Genomic DNA, 15,949 nt, shown 5'->3' on the forward strand with positions numbered 1-15,949 from the left:
AGGCTGGCCTCAAACTCACAGAGATCCGCCTGCCTCTGTCTCCCAAGTGCTGGGATTAAAGGCATGTGCTACCACACACGGCTAACATTGTTTATTTGAAAATTTTATTCTTATTTTTATTTTATGTGTATGAACATCTTGCCTGCATACATATAAATGCACCTATATCATGCAATGCCTGTGGAGGTCAGAAGAGGACATTTGATCCCCCTGGAGCTGGAGTTAACAGACAGTTGTTAGCCACCATGTGGGTACTGGGAATTGAACCCAAGTCCTCTGCAAGAGCAGCCCCTGCTCTTAACTGCTGAGCCAACTCTCCAGCCTGTTACTTCCCTTTTTAATACAACCAGGCTCACTCACCCAGGCATGGCACTGTAAGAGGCTCGCTATGTAGACCAGGCTGGCCTTGAACTCACAGAGGTCCGCCTGCCTCTGCCTCCCGACCGCTGGGATTAAAGACGTGCACCACCACACCCAGTCCTAGTTCATTTTCTAATTTATATTACAGAGCTAAGTTTCATTTATGTTCTTAAATGTGAAAACTGGTTAGTAGAAATTATTTTTATCTCTTCAGTGGATTTTGAGACAGGCTCTTGCTGTGTATTGTTGGCCTGTTATTTACTATGTCACCTATATGGCCCATTCTGACCTTGAACTCCTGGCAGTCCTCCTGCTTTAATACTCAAGTTTACCAGGCATATGCCACCATGCCTACTATACTTTGTATTTTAATTTGGGTTGTTCACAAGACTGTAAGATTTTTGGTTAAGTGCATCATTACCTGTATGGCCAGTACATCTATTTTTTTCATTCAAAGTTTAAAAGTTACACTCAAGTTAGAGCAAAATTTTGGCACCCTCTCCGTTCATAACATTTTTATTAAAAAAGTATTTAATATTTCTTTTAAAACTAAATGAGTCTAATTGTAGGAATTTAAAGCTGGAAGAACTCTTAAGATTAAAAAATGTATGTCTCCTACAATATGTACTTTCTTTTTGTTTGTTTGTTTGTTTGTTTGTTTGTTTTGAGACAGAGTCTCCCTGTAGTCCTAGCTGACCTGGAACTATGGTAGACCAAGCTGGCCTGATCTCATAAAGATCTACCTGCCTCTGCTGGGATTAAAGGCATGTGCTACCATGTCCAGCAAGGGTATGTACTTTTTAATTTCCAAAACTCTTGTCAGGAAATGAAGTTGGGTACTCAGATCTTTTTGTGCTATCAAAAAAAAAAAAAAAAAAAAAAAAAAAAAATTGAAGACTGACTGGCAGTAACTAGATTTGAACTGAGTATTAGTTTTCATTTATCCTTTGTTTTCCTTTAAAAGTTGGCATCAGACAATAAAAATCCTGAATATATTTTACTTTAATGCTTAATAAGTGAAAATGTCTTTCAGTGGACAACAGATGAAGATTTAACTGAAGCAGTTCATTCTTTGGGAGTAAATGATATTTTGGAGATAAAATTTTTTGAAAATCGGGCAAATGGCCAATCAAAAGGGTAAGAATATTTTTTTCTAATATAAGCTAATAGTGATGTGATTGATTGCCATTTATAAAGTCGTTTTCCTTGAATTTAATGCTGATTGTGTGTGGAATCCATGAACTCATTAGGGCTGTCAAGATGGCTCAGCTAGTAAAGGCTTGTGCTGCATAAACTTGACAACCTGAGTTCAATCCCTGGGACCCACATAAACACATTAGAAGGAGGTCTTTGGCAGAGGTCCATACTTGAAATTCATGTTTCTTAGTGCTTTTTAAAGTGCACTAAAGCCAGTAGAGTTGGGGATGTGGACAGGCCAGACTTGTTTTCTAACTTTATTGAATATACTCCTTCTAAGACTGAAATTACATTGTTGAGAAGCATTATTTTTGTTGATATTAAGAGATAGGGAAGAGCTGGAGATGTAGCTCAGTGATAGAACACTTGCCTAACATGTACAAGGCTCTTGGCTCAATCCCTAGCTCCATGAAAATTTAAAAAAAAAAAAAAGATTGGAGAAGATGAGTAACTGGAAAATAATGTAAGCTGAATGTTTGTGTTATTTCCTTAGTTAGTAAACCATGTGTGTGAGATAGCTTATGTGAACATTAAAAAATATAGATACTTAAAAGTAAGAAAATGAATTGCCATACTCTCCTCATCTATAATCATACTTTAGTGAATGTGCTTCCACATTTTTCCAAAAAATAATATTATAATGTTTTATGTTTGATTTAAAAAAGCAGACTAAATATTTGGCAATAAGTATATCTTAACCTTTTATTTTTGGATAATATGATTGTTGCTACTTGTACCTATTACAAATAATATAGTAGGCACATTTCTGGATTTTTAATTTTTTTTTATGTGTATGAGTGTATTGCCTGCATGTATGTGAGTGTACCCATGTCGTGCAATGCTGTCATCAGAAAAGGGCATCAGATTTCTCTGGAACTGGTGCTGCCATCTGAGTGCTGGAACCAAACCCAGGTCCTCTGCAAGAGCAGCTGATGCTCTTAACTGCTGAGCAATCTCTTCAGCCCCAATTTCTGAATTAAAAAAAAAAAAATTTTGTATATGTGTGTATAACACAGTAATTTTAGTCTATTTATAACCATTGCAACTGTCTAATTTCAGAATATCCCTGCCCCCCCCCCAAATAAAAGAAAAAGAAACCTTGTGTCCATTAGCATAGCATTCATTCCTGATCTCCCTCATTCCCCTTGCTGACAACTACTCATGTACTTTTCATCTTTGGGTTGCCCATTCTGGTTGTTTAATGTAAATAATATGTGGTCCTGTGTGTCTGATTTCTTTTACTAGCATAGTGTTTTCAGGGCTTATCCTTCACATCTTCACCAACACTGCATCAACACTGTAAAGTTGTCATTTTGATTATAGTAATTCATGATGCTTTTGGTTTGTATTTCCCTTGATGGCTAATGATATTGAACATTCTTTTTTTGAGACAAGGTGTCTGCAGTTCTGGCTGACTGGCCTCAAATTCACAGAATCTGTCTTTGCCTCTGAGTGCTGGGGTTAAAGGTGTGAGCCACCATACCCAACTTGAACATCTTTTTGTGGCAGTAAAACATGAAAATAATCCATGTGTATTATCTGATGAATGTTTTTATTTTAAATGTGGTATTGCTTTAGTGGAATATTACTTGGTCATTGAAAAAAATGAATGTTAACTACATGCCTAGACCTTGAAGGCATTATGGTAAGTGAAGCTGGTTGTAAAGGACATACTCTATCAGAAATTCCAGATTAGATAGATCTGGTCAATAGAGACAAAGTAGATTTATGGTTCCCTGTGTTTAAAGGATGGGAATAAACAGGAGTGTTGATACAGGATACGGAGTTTCTTTTAATAGTGATGAATGTTCTAAAATTGACTGTGATGGTTATAAAACTCATGAATACACCAAAAAAAAAAAAAATCACTGAATTCCACATGGTGAGTGATTTCGTGTGTTATAAAGTTATTGACAAAAGTATAGCTTATATAGCCTTAAATAATCTCAGGGTTTTTATTTCTTTCCTCATAAAAGTAAATTGAGCTGAGCGTGGTGGCGCACGCCTTTAATCCCAGCACTTGGGAGGCAGAGGCAGGCGGATCTCTGTGAGTTAAAGGCCAACCTGGTCTACATAGCGAGTTCCAGGACAGCTACAGGGAGACCCCATTTCAAAAATAACAACAACAACAAAAAAAACCAAAGTAAATTGAGACCATTTGTTAAAATAACAGCAATATTAGTACCTCACTTTTTATCTGTACCCCCTTATATATCTTTTAGATTTGCCCTTGTTGGTGTTGGATCTGAAGCATCTTCAAAAAAGTTAATGGATCTGTTGCCTAAAAGAGAACTTCATGGTCAGAATCCTGTTGTAACTCCATGCAATAAACAATTCCTGAGTCAGTTTGAAATGCAGTCCAGGAAAAGTAAGCAAATCCCTCAGAGACTTTATTTTAAAGAAACCTGTATTTTAACCAGTGTTGTTGTCGTTTGTTAGCTATTACACTTGGGAAATTGTCTTCATATTTTGTTTAGTAGATGAACTTGATTGGATTATTGGTTATGACTGTGGGCCATTGTACTGGAAATCTGCTCCCATTCCATTTTTCTCCAGATGTCACAGACCCACCAGTATACGACAGTTTACAAGTTCTGTAGCGCTGCCACTCTTGTCCTGGCATTCCCATCTTAGAGAAAGGAAGAAACTACATTCTAATCCTTAGAGTGAAGGAAAGCTATATGGTGGATATGTATTACAATGGAGGAGAGGCCACTGATAAACAAAATACTCAGTGATTTTTCTGCTTGGCACCAAGATGTTTGGTAGTTGGTAAAATTAATATAGAAGAGATGTCATTGTACACTTGTGAATGTTAACATTTAAAAAGATAAGATGGATAACCATGTAACTAATGGAAATTCAAGTGGTTTTTGTTTTAATGTTTTAGCACTTAAGACTTAACTGGAGAATATATTAAACAATTTAAATGATCTCTGCTACTGAAATTAAGGTATTTGTTGAAGAATTTCTGTCTTGGCTGCTGCAGAGTACTGGTACCTTAAAAAAAGCTCATTTATTTACTCAGTGGAAACACATTTAAACTTGAATATTCATTTCAAGACTTCAAAGAAAGCATTAGAATAAATGTGAACATTTTCTTAACCAGTGCTTCTTAAGTAGTTTGTACAGGCCCAAGGCATCTGCAAATTAATATATAGTATAGTTGAACCTTGAAATAGTTTTTAGTAGCAATGGTTACATTTCAGAGAACTGTTTTAATAAGTGCTATTTATGAGTATTTGGATGTTTGCAGCTACACAATCAGGACAAATGTCTGGGGAAGGTAAAGCTGGTCCTCCAGGAGGCAGTTCACGTGCAGCATTTCCACAAGGTGGTAGAGGACGGGGCCGTTTTCCAGGGGCTGTTCCCGGTGGGGACAGATTTCCTGGGCCAGCAGGACCAGGAGGGCCACCTCCACCTTTTCCAGGTAAAACTTTTCTTAAGTTTTGGATAAAACATATCTGCCTGATACCTCTTTCCTTTTCTCTCTTTTTCAAGTAATGCATTATTAATGTGACTTACTCTCCTTGTTATGCTATTTTTGGAATCCAGGAAATTTGATCAAGCATCTTGTTAAAGGAACTCGGCCTTTGTTCCTGGAAACTAGGATTCCATGGCATATGGGGCACAGCATAGAGGAAATACCCATTTTTGGCCTAAAAGGTCTTTATTTTTCTCCAAACTTGCTTGACTTATATATAGAATATTTACATCCGTCTTATTTTCTTACCTCTTAAAAAATCCTTTCAAGACCATTTTTCCTTGTTTCACTTTCTAGCTTGGCATCAGAGTAGAATATAAGGTGGGTGATTTCACTGTAAGAAGTATGTGTATGCTGACAGATGGAAAATATCTCTAAGTGTTATAATCTTTCTTATTAAAGTTTTGGTTTCAATAATTTTTCTTAATCATAATTTGAACTAAATTTGTAAGGATATTTTTCATCTTTGTAGTTGTTAGTATAGCATTTATCATATGGGTCTTATTTAAAGAAAAAGAATCATGGTCTGTAAGTTCTGCTTTAGAAGTGTAATCTTGGCTTATAGTGGTTAAATATCCTTATTGAAGTTTTTTCTTTCTCCTCTCTCCTTTGTTTGTAGCTGGACAGACTCCACCACGTCCGCCCTTAGGTCCTCCTGGTCCACCGGGCCCACCAGGTCCTCCACCTCCTGGTCAAGTTCTGCCACCTCCTCTGGCAGGGCCTCCTAATCGAGGAGATCGTCCTCCACCACCAGTTCTTTTTCCTGGACAACCTTTTGGGCAGCCTCCGCTGGGTCCACTTCCTCCTGGGCCTCCACCTCCAGTTCCAGGCTATGGCCCCCCTCCTGGTCCACCACCACCACAGCAGGGACCACCTCCACCTCCAGGCCCATTTCCACCTCGCCCACCTGGTCCACTTGGACCACCCCTTACACTTGCTCCTCCTCCACATCTTCCGGGACCACCTCCAGGTGCCCCACCACCAGCTCCACATGTGAATCCAGCTTTCTTTCCTCCACCAACTAATAGTGGCATGCCAACATCAGATAGTCGAGGTCCACCACCAACAGACCCATACGGCCGACCTCCACCATATGATAGGGGTGACTATGGCCCCCCTGGGAGGTAAGTTGAACATCTAGAAATGAAAATATTTAGTCAGCAAAAGATAAGAATCATGACTATGAAATCTGTTCTATCATAGAAAATGTATACATAAGCTTTCTGTCTTTCAGAAAGATAAGATTTCTAAGCTGCTAGTTTTTTAGCCAAAAGATAATGGTAGAGAGAATTCTGCTTGGACTTGCTCTCTTTGTAGGGAAAACAGCATTCTCTAATCTGGGAGAGTAACAAATGTCTTTAACATACAAGTTAAAAGCTGTTAAGTTTTGAGTTGTATACATTGTTACTTAGGGAATATTTGTTGAGTAGCAATTTAACATTTAGTTTTTTTTCTGTAGAGAAATGGATACTGCAAGAACACCATTGAGTGAAGCTGAGTTTGAAGAAATCATGAATAGAAACAGGGCAATTTCAAGCAGTGCTATCTCAAGAGCTGTGTCTGATGCCAGTGCTGGTTTGTATATTTGTTTCAGTGTCAATTCTTTTGTGTGTGTGTGTGTGTGTGTGTGTGTGTGTGTGTGTGTGTATGTGTGTCTTTCTTTTTGAGACAGGGTCTCCCTGTAGCCCCAGCTGTCCTGGAACTCACTATGGGTCTCAGGCTGGCCTCAAACTCAAAGATCCGCCTACCTCTGCCTCTCAAGTGCTGGGATTAAAGGCGTATGCCACCACTCCTGGCTCAGTGTTAGAATACTTATGTTATTAAGAATAACCCCCAATTGGATCTCTGAGTTCGAAGCCAGCCTAGTCTACTACGAAGTGAGTTCCAGGTCAGCTGGGGCTATAGTGAGACCCTGTTTCAAAAAAACCAAAAAAGAAAATCTCCCAAATTTATGTGCAGTTTAGAAGATAGGTTGCTTCCATATACACACACACACACACACACACACACACACACACACGCATATATATATACATATATATATACTCCCAAATCATTGTGTCATTAAAGGGGTGCTGGAAAGATGGCTCAGCAGTTAAGAGCATTGTCTGCTCTTGTAGAGGACCCACATGGTAGCTAACAGCCATCTGAACTCCCATTCTAGGGGACCCAACACCCTGTTCTGGCCTCTGTGGGCATTGCACACATTTGGTGCACCTACATGCAAGTCAAACATTCAGATGCATAAAATAAACAAAAATTGCAAATAATTAAAAGCATTGACAGGAAGGTATATGTCAGTGTACTGGAAAGATGACCAATTTTAAGTTACTCTCATTTGCTCTCATAGTTATTTGCAAAATAATAAATGTTCCTTCAAGACAGGTTTAAAAGCAGTGGATTATGTTAGCTTTGTGAATATGAGAGCCTTTTGCAAATGTTGAAACTGAAAAAAATTACGTTCTGTGGTTATTTTAAAAAGGGACACTTTTGGTTAAATGCGTCATCACTCTTATTCTCAAGTGGTTTGATGGTAGTTTGAAAACATAATTTGATGTTAGCCTTTTCCCTTTCTTCTGTAGGTGATTATGGGAGTGCTATTGAGACATTGGTAACAGCAATTTCTTTAATTAAACAGTCCAAAGTTTCTGCAGATGATCGTTGCAAAGTTCTTATTAGTTCTTTGCAGGATTGCCTTCATGGAATTGAATCCAAGTCCTATGGCTCTGGATCAAGGTAAAACTTTCCTGTCTCATGTATTTTTAAAACTGCTAGTTAACAAAAGGAGAAAATAATATGAGACTTAAAAATATGGGACTTTGGGGCTAGGGAGATTGCTCAGTGGTTAAGAGTATGGGCTGCTCTTGCAGAGGACCGAGATTCAGTTCCCAGCACCTACATGACAGCTAACTGTCCATAACTCTAGTTCCTGTCCATAACTCGAGTTCGAGGGTATCCAACGCTCTTTTCTGACCTCTGCGGGCTTGCATGACATGGGTGTGCTGACACACATGCAGGCAGTACACTCATACACAATAAAAATAGGGAACTTTGATTTTACTTAGAGTCTACTCAGCAGTCAGAGTGGATTTTTGTGCTTTAAAAATGGCGTATTGGTGTTACAATCCTTGAAAGACTTCCACTTATGTAAATAAAATTACAGGCAATGAATGTTTACCCTTAGAATAAGTATAAACGTTGAAGCTCACTGATGTAATTTCACTTTTTATTTTCATAACTCCCGCCCTTATTCACTCTTCTCTAGCTAGATGGGTCTCCCTTCTGTGTACACATGAAGCATTTGACTACTTCACTGACTTTGTGCTTGATAGTCCTTCTTGGAGCCTTTTTAAAACCTTTTCTTTTTATATACTTGCCTTTGTATTCTTCATGTCTCAGGTTAATCTAATTTCTTGTCTTTCTGTTTCTTTTCATGGTACTTTCTATAACCTCTTATTCTTTATAACTAACGCCTGTTTCTAACTGAGCACGTGTTAAATTACAGAGACCTTAGTTAGCTGTCCTATTCACTGCAGTGCTATATTTCCATGTTTAAACTTGCCTTGTGTAAGATTATTTTTTTGAAAGAGGGAGTTGTGAATAATGAGTAATCTTCTATTTTGTAATAGATACAGTTTTTTAAAATAGCTACTAATTTTGAAATTTTGTGTTGGAAGGTAGGTGTTTAATTTTCACATTTTTGTTTTGCTTTGTTTGAGGCAGGGTCTCACTGTATAATCCTGACCAGTCTGGCCTCAAACATACCTGCCTTCCTCTGCCTCCCTAGTGCTGAGATTAAAGTTGTGTACTATACCTGCCAGCTACAGGAAATTTCTGTATCTGACTTTAGTATGCTTTTTCTGGAGGTAGAATCTAAATTAAGAGAAAGGAGTTTATCTTGGACACAGTTTCTTTTTGACTCATTGTAAGCATTTTCCTATCTTTTTTAAAAAAATATTTTATTTACTGTTTTTATTTTATGTGTATGAGTGTATTGCCTGCATGTATGTGCATGCACCCATGTTGTGCAGTGCCACGGAGGTCAAAAGAGGGCTTTGGATTCCCCTGGAACTGGAGTTAAGGATTGTTCGCAGCCGCCATATGGGTGCTGGGAATCGAACCTGGGTCCTCTGCAAGAGCAGTCAGTGCTCTTAACCACTAAGCCATCTCTCCAGCCCCTGGTTTTCCTATCTTAACAAATTTGTCATAGACAGAGACTATATCATTTATTGTCTTCATTTTAAGTACAAAGAATATGTTTATTAATCAAGGAGTATAGCACTTAATATTTAAGTCTGGCTGCCTGGAAAATATATAAAAGACTTCTTAAACTGATAGAATTATTTCCTTGTTATTAACTTAGAATTTCTAAAAATTTTCTATATTTTAATTCTAAGACTTATTTTGGGCCTTAAACTTTGGTTAAGTTCTTTAAAAGACAATTGAAGCTCATGAAAACATTCTTTACTTATCAAGTACAGTGTGAATACAATATTGACACTTTGTACTGTTCATGATTATTAGGCTTTTCCTTTGCCTTCTTTTCTCTTCTGATTATGTGTAAGTTTCTTAGTATAGTGCTTATAATCACTTGAGTTAGCTAGAAAAATGCAATTTTGATTGAGAAGTAGCCTTTTGGTATCTGCAGATGGCTGGTTCCAGAGTCTCAGAGAATACCAAAATCTACAGATGCAGTGTCTTATAAAATGACATATTTGTATACACCCTGCACAGATCCTCTTGTGTACTTACTTTGTTTTCTTCCTTCTCATCTTTTTTATTCTCAGCACTCTTACCTTACTCAAAGTAAAATATAAATGCTATATAAAAAGCTACATTGTATTGTTTAGGGACTAATGACAGGGAGATAGAGACTACGTGTTCCATACAACTGTAATTTTTTTTTTTTGGTCTTTTTGAGACATGGTCTCCTGTAGCCCCAGCTGACCTGGAACTCACATATAGACCAGGCTCATGAAACTCACAGCGATCCACCTGCCTCTCCTTCCCAAGTGCTGGGATTAAAGGCACCATCACACCCGGGTAACAACTGTAATAAATTTTTTAATTTACAATTTTGTGTGCTTGTGCACACGTGATGTTTATGGGTGCACATGTGGGGATCACAGACAGCTTTGTGAAGATAGTTCTCTCCTTCCACCTTTACATGAATTCTAAGCTGCCAGGTTTGAGCAGCAAGAGCTTTTTCTTGCTGAACCTTTTTGCTGGACCCCAGCTGATTGCTTTGAGTATTCTCAGTATGAGATTGATTCAGTCTGGTTGCAGAACCCATGGATACAGAGGGACAACTGTATAGGTTTGGGTAACCTGTTTTTTTCTGCTGTGGCTTTTTTTTTTTTTTTTTTTTTTTGGGTCTTCATCTCTCAAATACTGTTTTGAAAAGGTTTTCTTAAATATAGTGCATTTTTCTTTAAGAGGACCTCACTGATGCTAGGCAAGTGCTCTACTACTGAACTGCGTACCCAGCCCTAGGTAACTGTTAATGAATTAAAGCAACTCACTGTATGTTGAGTTCCTGAATTTTATTTTTTTTTAATTTTATTATTTTTCTTTTATGTGTATAAGTGTATTGTCTGCATATGTGTAAGTGCACTGGTGCTGTATAATGCTTCTGGAGGTTAGAAGAGGGGGTCGAATCCCCCGGAACTAGAGGTTCAGACAGTCGTCAGGTGCCATGTGGGGGTTCTGGGAACCGAACCCGGGTCCTGCAAAAGCAGCCAGTGCTCTTAACCACTGAGCCCCAAGTTTCTGAATTTTATACCTTAAAAAAGATTATATTCCTGATGTTGTTTATTGTCAAACAGAAAAGTGCTTTGAAATTTCCTTAAACCTAGGATTGTGGCACATGCCTATAATCCTAGGACTGAGATAGATGGTTGAGGTAAGAAGATTGCCACAAGGTTAAGACCAGCGTAACTATACAATGAGAACCTTTCTCAACAAACTAACAAACAAAACACACAAACACAACCCCCCATCCACCTCATTACTTTTCTTTTTAGTCAGCATCTTTTATTTTTTTTCTCTTCACATTTACTTATTTTTTGTGTGGGTTACATGTGTGTGCCACAGAATGCATATGGATGTTAGAGGATAACTTGTGAGAGTCAGCTCTCTCCTACCTTTTGGGTTCCGGTGATTAAACTCAGGTTCTGAGGCTTGGCAGCAAGTTCCTTTATGCACTCAGCTATCTCGCAGGCTTGAGCATGTTTTAAGATATCATCTATAAATAGATGATATAGTGTATCTCCATATGTGTCTTAGTTTTTATTTTTTGGTTAATCTTGTACATGAAATTTGTAGTTCATGCTTGTTGGTGAGTTGGTAAATCATTAGTGAATGGGTCAGGGTAGTGAGTCTAAACTCTATTTAACAAATAATTTTTTGCCCTAGATTCTTTTACTTTTCATGCATGTGTCTGTATGTGAATGCATGTTTGCAAGTGTGTGTGCATGTGTGTGGAGGCCCAAGGTTGATATCTGAAGTCTTTCTTGATTGAGCTCACACCCAGTTTGCCAGTGTGGCTAGTCTCACTAGCCAGCTTGTTCTGGGAATCCTCTGTCATACAAAACTGGAATTATCAAGCTGTCATGCCTACCTGGCATTGTGGCAGCTAATAATCTTTCTGGCCCTGCCTTAGATTAAAGACTTTGTATTTAATTTACTTATTTGTGTGTATGTGTACAGGCACACTTGTAGAGGTCAGAAGATGAACAACTCTGTTAGAGTCAGTTCTCTCTTTCTACCATGTGGGTTCTGGGGGTTGAGTTTAGGTCATTAGGCTTGGCAGCAGAGTCATCTCGCTGGCCCCTTAAGATTTATTTTAAAACACCAACATACATGGACCTTTTCCACCCCTATATGCAGGAGAATATATTCCAGGACCACAGTAGCTGTCTGAAACTGAGCTCTATAATGAACTCTATAATGTCTTCATTATTACTAGTCAGTTATAATATGCTGTGTCTGTGATTTTTGCATTTTAAGATGTGATGGCAAAATTAGCATGAATTTTTTCTTAGCAATTTCAGTTTATGACATCTTTCACGTCCATCTTTTCACTAAAAGGAACAATATCTAAATTGTTCAGCCTAGGTACTCTTGCACTTTGGGGCCATAATAAGGGTTACTTGAACTTAAGTACTGTAGTTGCCATGATTATTGAGACAGCTGCTGAATGACTAATGGGTCAGTGGTATATATGGTGTAGATACACTGGGCAGAGGGATGGTTCACATTTCAGGCAAAAAGGAGCAGGATAACGCAGGATTTCATAATGCAAATCAGAAAGCCCTACAGTTTAAAACTTAAACAGCCTAGCATGGTGGTGCATGCCTTTAATCCCAGCACTTGGGAGGCAGAAGCAGGTGACTCTCTGAGGCCAGCCTGGTCTGCATCCTGATTTCCAGGCCAGCTGTGGCTATAGGGAGACCCTGTCTCAAAAAAATCAAAAACCCCCACAAAAATTTAAATATGTTTCCTTTCTGGAATTTCATATTTAATATTTTTAGGCTGGTTGATTTGTAACTGATACTATGGAAAATAGAACAACTGATAAAGTCAGCTGTACTGAGTGTCTTTTGAAGCTATCCAAATATGGAGAGCATTAATCCAGCAATTTCTTTTAGAAGACGTGAACGATCAAGAGAAAGGGACCACAGTAGATCACGAGAAAAGAGTCGGCGTCATAAATCCCGTAGTAGAGATCGCCATGATGATTATTATAGAGAGAGAAGCAGAGAGAGAGAGAGACATCGGGATCGAGATCGGGACCGCGATCGAGAGCGTGACCGAGAGCGGGAATACCGTCATCGCTAGAAGGTGGGTATTCTTTATTATTATATATTTAGTATATGTGTATTATTAACAGTAATTATAACTCCAAGGCTGTTGTTTATACAGTAAATATACCTACATTTTAAGTGGTCCAAGTACTTGTTCTGATTTAATCTTCTGGAAACATCTGAAGCAAAAGGTAAGCCATTGCAGGTAAAAATTTTCACCTTTTCCCCTTAAATACTGTATTGCTGAGTTCCCTATGACTTTTAGATTTCAGATTGTGGTCTTAAAGCAAGAAAAATAATCAAGAGGACTCATTATGTACTTCTAAAATCTAAAAATTGGGATTCTTGTAATCACATACATTGTTTGCATATGATTTAGTGTTTTTATAAAATACCAAGGGATTGTTTTAGATATGAATAATATGCTTGGATTTTTAAAAAATAAAGTTTCTATTCTTTGAACTAACTTTATTTGTCCCTGAAACTTTGAAAGAAAAATCTAACTCTTAATAGGTTACAGTATAAAAGCATGTTTTTCTCAGTAATGAAAGGTTTTTTTCTTTAAAAAAATTATTTTTTTTTTATAAAAAAATCTTTCTGGCTTTTTAAAAAAGGAACATTATCTTTTAATTTGCAAAGAGGATGTAAAAGTTACTCAAAGTGGATTCAGGGTACATATCTAAAAATTTTAAATTGTGTCAAGCCATACATCCCAAGTTAATAATACCTTGAAATAATTTTCTTTGATGTTTCATTCATAAATCATAATCATTGTCTTTTTTTCTGTATTTTAAAATTTTCTTGTGTACATTTTTCATAAAGTAGAATGAGTTGTCTGTTTATGCTTCATTTTCACATGTAATTTTATTTTTATAATTGTGAATAGTACTTATTGAGTGGGAGAAGGGCACTGTGAATCTTGTATGTATACAGAGGTTTTCTACGTATGTTGATGGCATATCAGAATTAATTAGACTTAAATCCTTAAGACTTAGTGCAGTAACTTTTAGTAACTGCAGAAACTGACTGAAAATTAATCCTGAAAATTGTTAATATTTAAATGTAATGGGTTTTATCAAGTGTATATAATTCTGTGACAGAATAGTAGTTTCTTTAGCCATAACCCACACACACGTTAACAAGTAAGAGCTTTTTTGAATAAGAAAATGAATATGTAAGTCTTATTTCTTTGGAACATGAAGGGCTTTCTGAAGTAAGAAAGCCCATTTTAATACTTTGGCTTGCATTTTGATTATGCAGCTTGAATATTTATCAAAACTACTTTTTATGTAGTTTTCCCATATAATGTATTAAAACATTAAGTAATTCTAAAAACATTCCTTTAGTGAAGACAAAGCATCTTTCCCTTTTAAAGCTAAAATTACTGAATTTGGTATTGTTTGGATATAAAAAATGAATGTCATATCCTATTCTAAATCTAAACACTAAATTTTAATGATAGAATTTTTTTTAATACATCTGATCCTTAAGATAGATTGTGGCTAGGTTATTACTTTAAATGTTTAATTGTCATTTGCTTTATAAAAAGGTATAGGCTCTACAAGTTGTTCTTTTAAACTTTGTATTTTATCAACAAGGTTATAGTTTACTAATATATGTTTTTAGCCATTTCCAAAATTTGATGTGCTCATCATGGAGCCTCTAAATCAGCTCATATCCAAAGTTAATTAGTAACAGTTTTCTTGTAAAATTAGTGTAGTAAACCAAATACATTGCTTTTGAAAATTTCATTGTTAGTTTTGAATTTACAGTCTAGTAAGGAGTTATACACTTAAATTTGTTATGATTTGAGTTCCATTGCATTGACATTAACTACAAATTCCTAGTGTACAGTTGTTGACATTTTTCTCAGTCAGTGATATACCATACCCAAAGTTCCATGTTTTGTTTGTACATAAATCAGAATTGAGTTGTAATATTGTTATGTGCCTTCATCCAAGCAAAATTTTACATAAGCCTTTCCAGTGCAAAAAAATAGTTTTCCTGGATTATTGTACCTTTGACATAAACCAAGTGGTACCCCAAGTGATACTTATTGTGGAAGTAGACAAGAAAAGGGTGGGACTGAGATACTTGAGTGAAAACTTTTATTAAAAAAAAAACTATTTGCAAATTTACTATTATAAGGTCTATTGACCTCTTTAGAAGTTTTAAAATATGAGTCCTTTTGAGTTTTCATGTAAATCTTAAATGCAATAAATGGAATAAGAGTAACTTGAACACTGAAATGAATGTCAGTAGTAAGTCTGTATGAATCAATCCTGTAATATACCATTAAAGCAGTGACTGGGCAAGAGGGCAAGAATCTTACTTGAACTGGTAAACTTGATGTTGGCAAGCTTTTAAAATGTCTGTCCCATCTTTCTTTTTTTTGTGTTCGAACCGTTGGATAATGTTAATTACATTCTCATTAAAAAAAAATGTAGTAGTAGTTTTTCTAAAAGCATTCCATATCCAAGTTCAAATAAATAATACTTCAATGAGAAAAATCAATATTGTAAATTTCAATGTGTAAAAATGCATTGTGCTTCATATTCTGTAATTTTTGCCTCTATTCTCAGACCACTCTGAGCAAAATAAAAGTGATGTAAGGTTCTGTACTTCCTACAGAAATAATTTTGCTGTTATAGTTGAGTTACTTTCTTTTAGGTTGTGTTTCTTTTGCTATTTGTTTAGAATAGCTTTATCTAGCAGATTTCTGTTAACAATTCGGTTTTTGGTAATGAAGAGTAATGAAAGCAAATTTTTCTAAATGCTCTTTATTCAGGCTTTTCCTTTCCCTAACTTAGAAGATTTTACATGTTCTCAAATGATTATCCATTTCTTTGACAAAGTACTATATATGGGATCTGGATTAAGTAACCTTAAGAGTATGGCTGTCTGATTGCTTTTGACATACATGTCACGAACTTGGATTTTATTGCTGCATATAGGACTAAGGATGCTTTGTGTTGCTTATTACAGCTTTGTGTTAAATTTGATAAAAAAAAAAACAAAAGAAAAATAGCTCTTAGGTATTAAGACGCTTCCTCTTAGGAGTGTTACATTGAGGCTTTGTGAAAATTAAATTCTATTAATTGCC

General features: G+C 36.5%; 1 protein-coding gene across 6 annotated transcripts in view; it reads left to right on the top strand.

Moving 5' to 3' along the window:
- Positions 1-15,949, top strand: part of Cpsf6 (cleavage and polyadenylation specific factor 6) — a 34,485-nt gene that overhangs the window by 10,408 nt on the left and 8,128 nt on the right. Inside the window, exons 3-12 of one of the 6 annotated variants that reach the window (XR_003851686.1) lie at positions 1,394-1,497; positions 3,780-3,925; positions 4,814-4,987; positions 5,113-5,223; positions 5,661-6,165; positions 6,501-6,616; positions 7,624-7,777; positions 12,691-12,883; positions 12,965-13,037; positions 13,112-15,271. Coding sequence is in view for 5 of the 6 variants with exons in the window: in XM_008846974.3 (XP_008845196.1) it covers positions 1,394-1,497; positions 3,780-3,925; positions 4,814-4,987; positions 5,113-5,223; positions 5,661-6,165; positions 6,501-6,616; positions 7,624-7,777; positions 12,691-12,880 (1,500 nt within the window). In the remaining variant the exon portion in view is untranslated. Of the gene's footprint in view, positions 1-1,393; positions 1,498-3,779; positions 3,926-4,813; positions 4,988-5,112; positions 5,224-5,660; positions 6,166-6,500; positions 6,617-7,623; positions 7,778-12,690; positions 12,884-12,964; positions 15,272-15,949 lie in introns of those variants that run through there. The other 5 variants (XM_008846974.3, XM_008846973.3, XM_008846975.3 and 2 more) reach the window with 5 other exon arrangements.

Source organism: Nannospalax galili, unplaced genomic scaffold, assembly GCF_000622305.1.
Source record: "Nannospalax galili isolate Female #2095 unplaced genomic scaffold, S.galili_v1.0 scaffold463, whole genome shotgun sequence".
In the NCBI taxonomy this organism is placed as follows: domain Eukaryota; kingdom Metazoa; phylum Chordata; class Mammalia; order Rodentia; family Spalacidae; genus Nannospalax; species Nannospalax galili.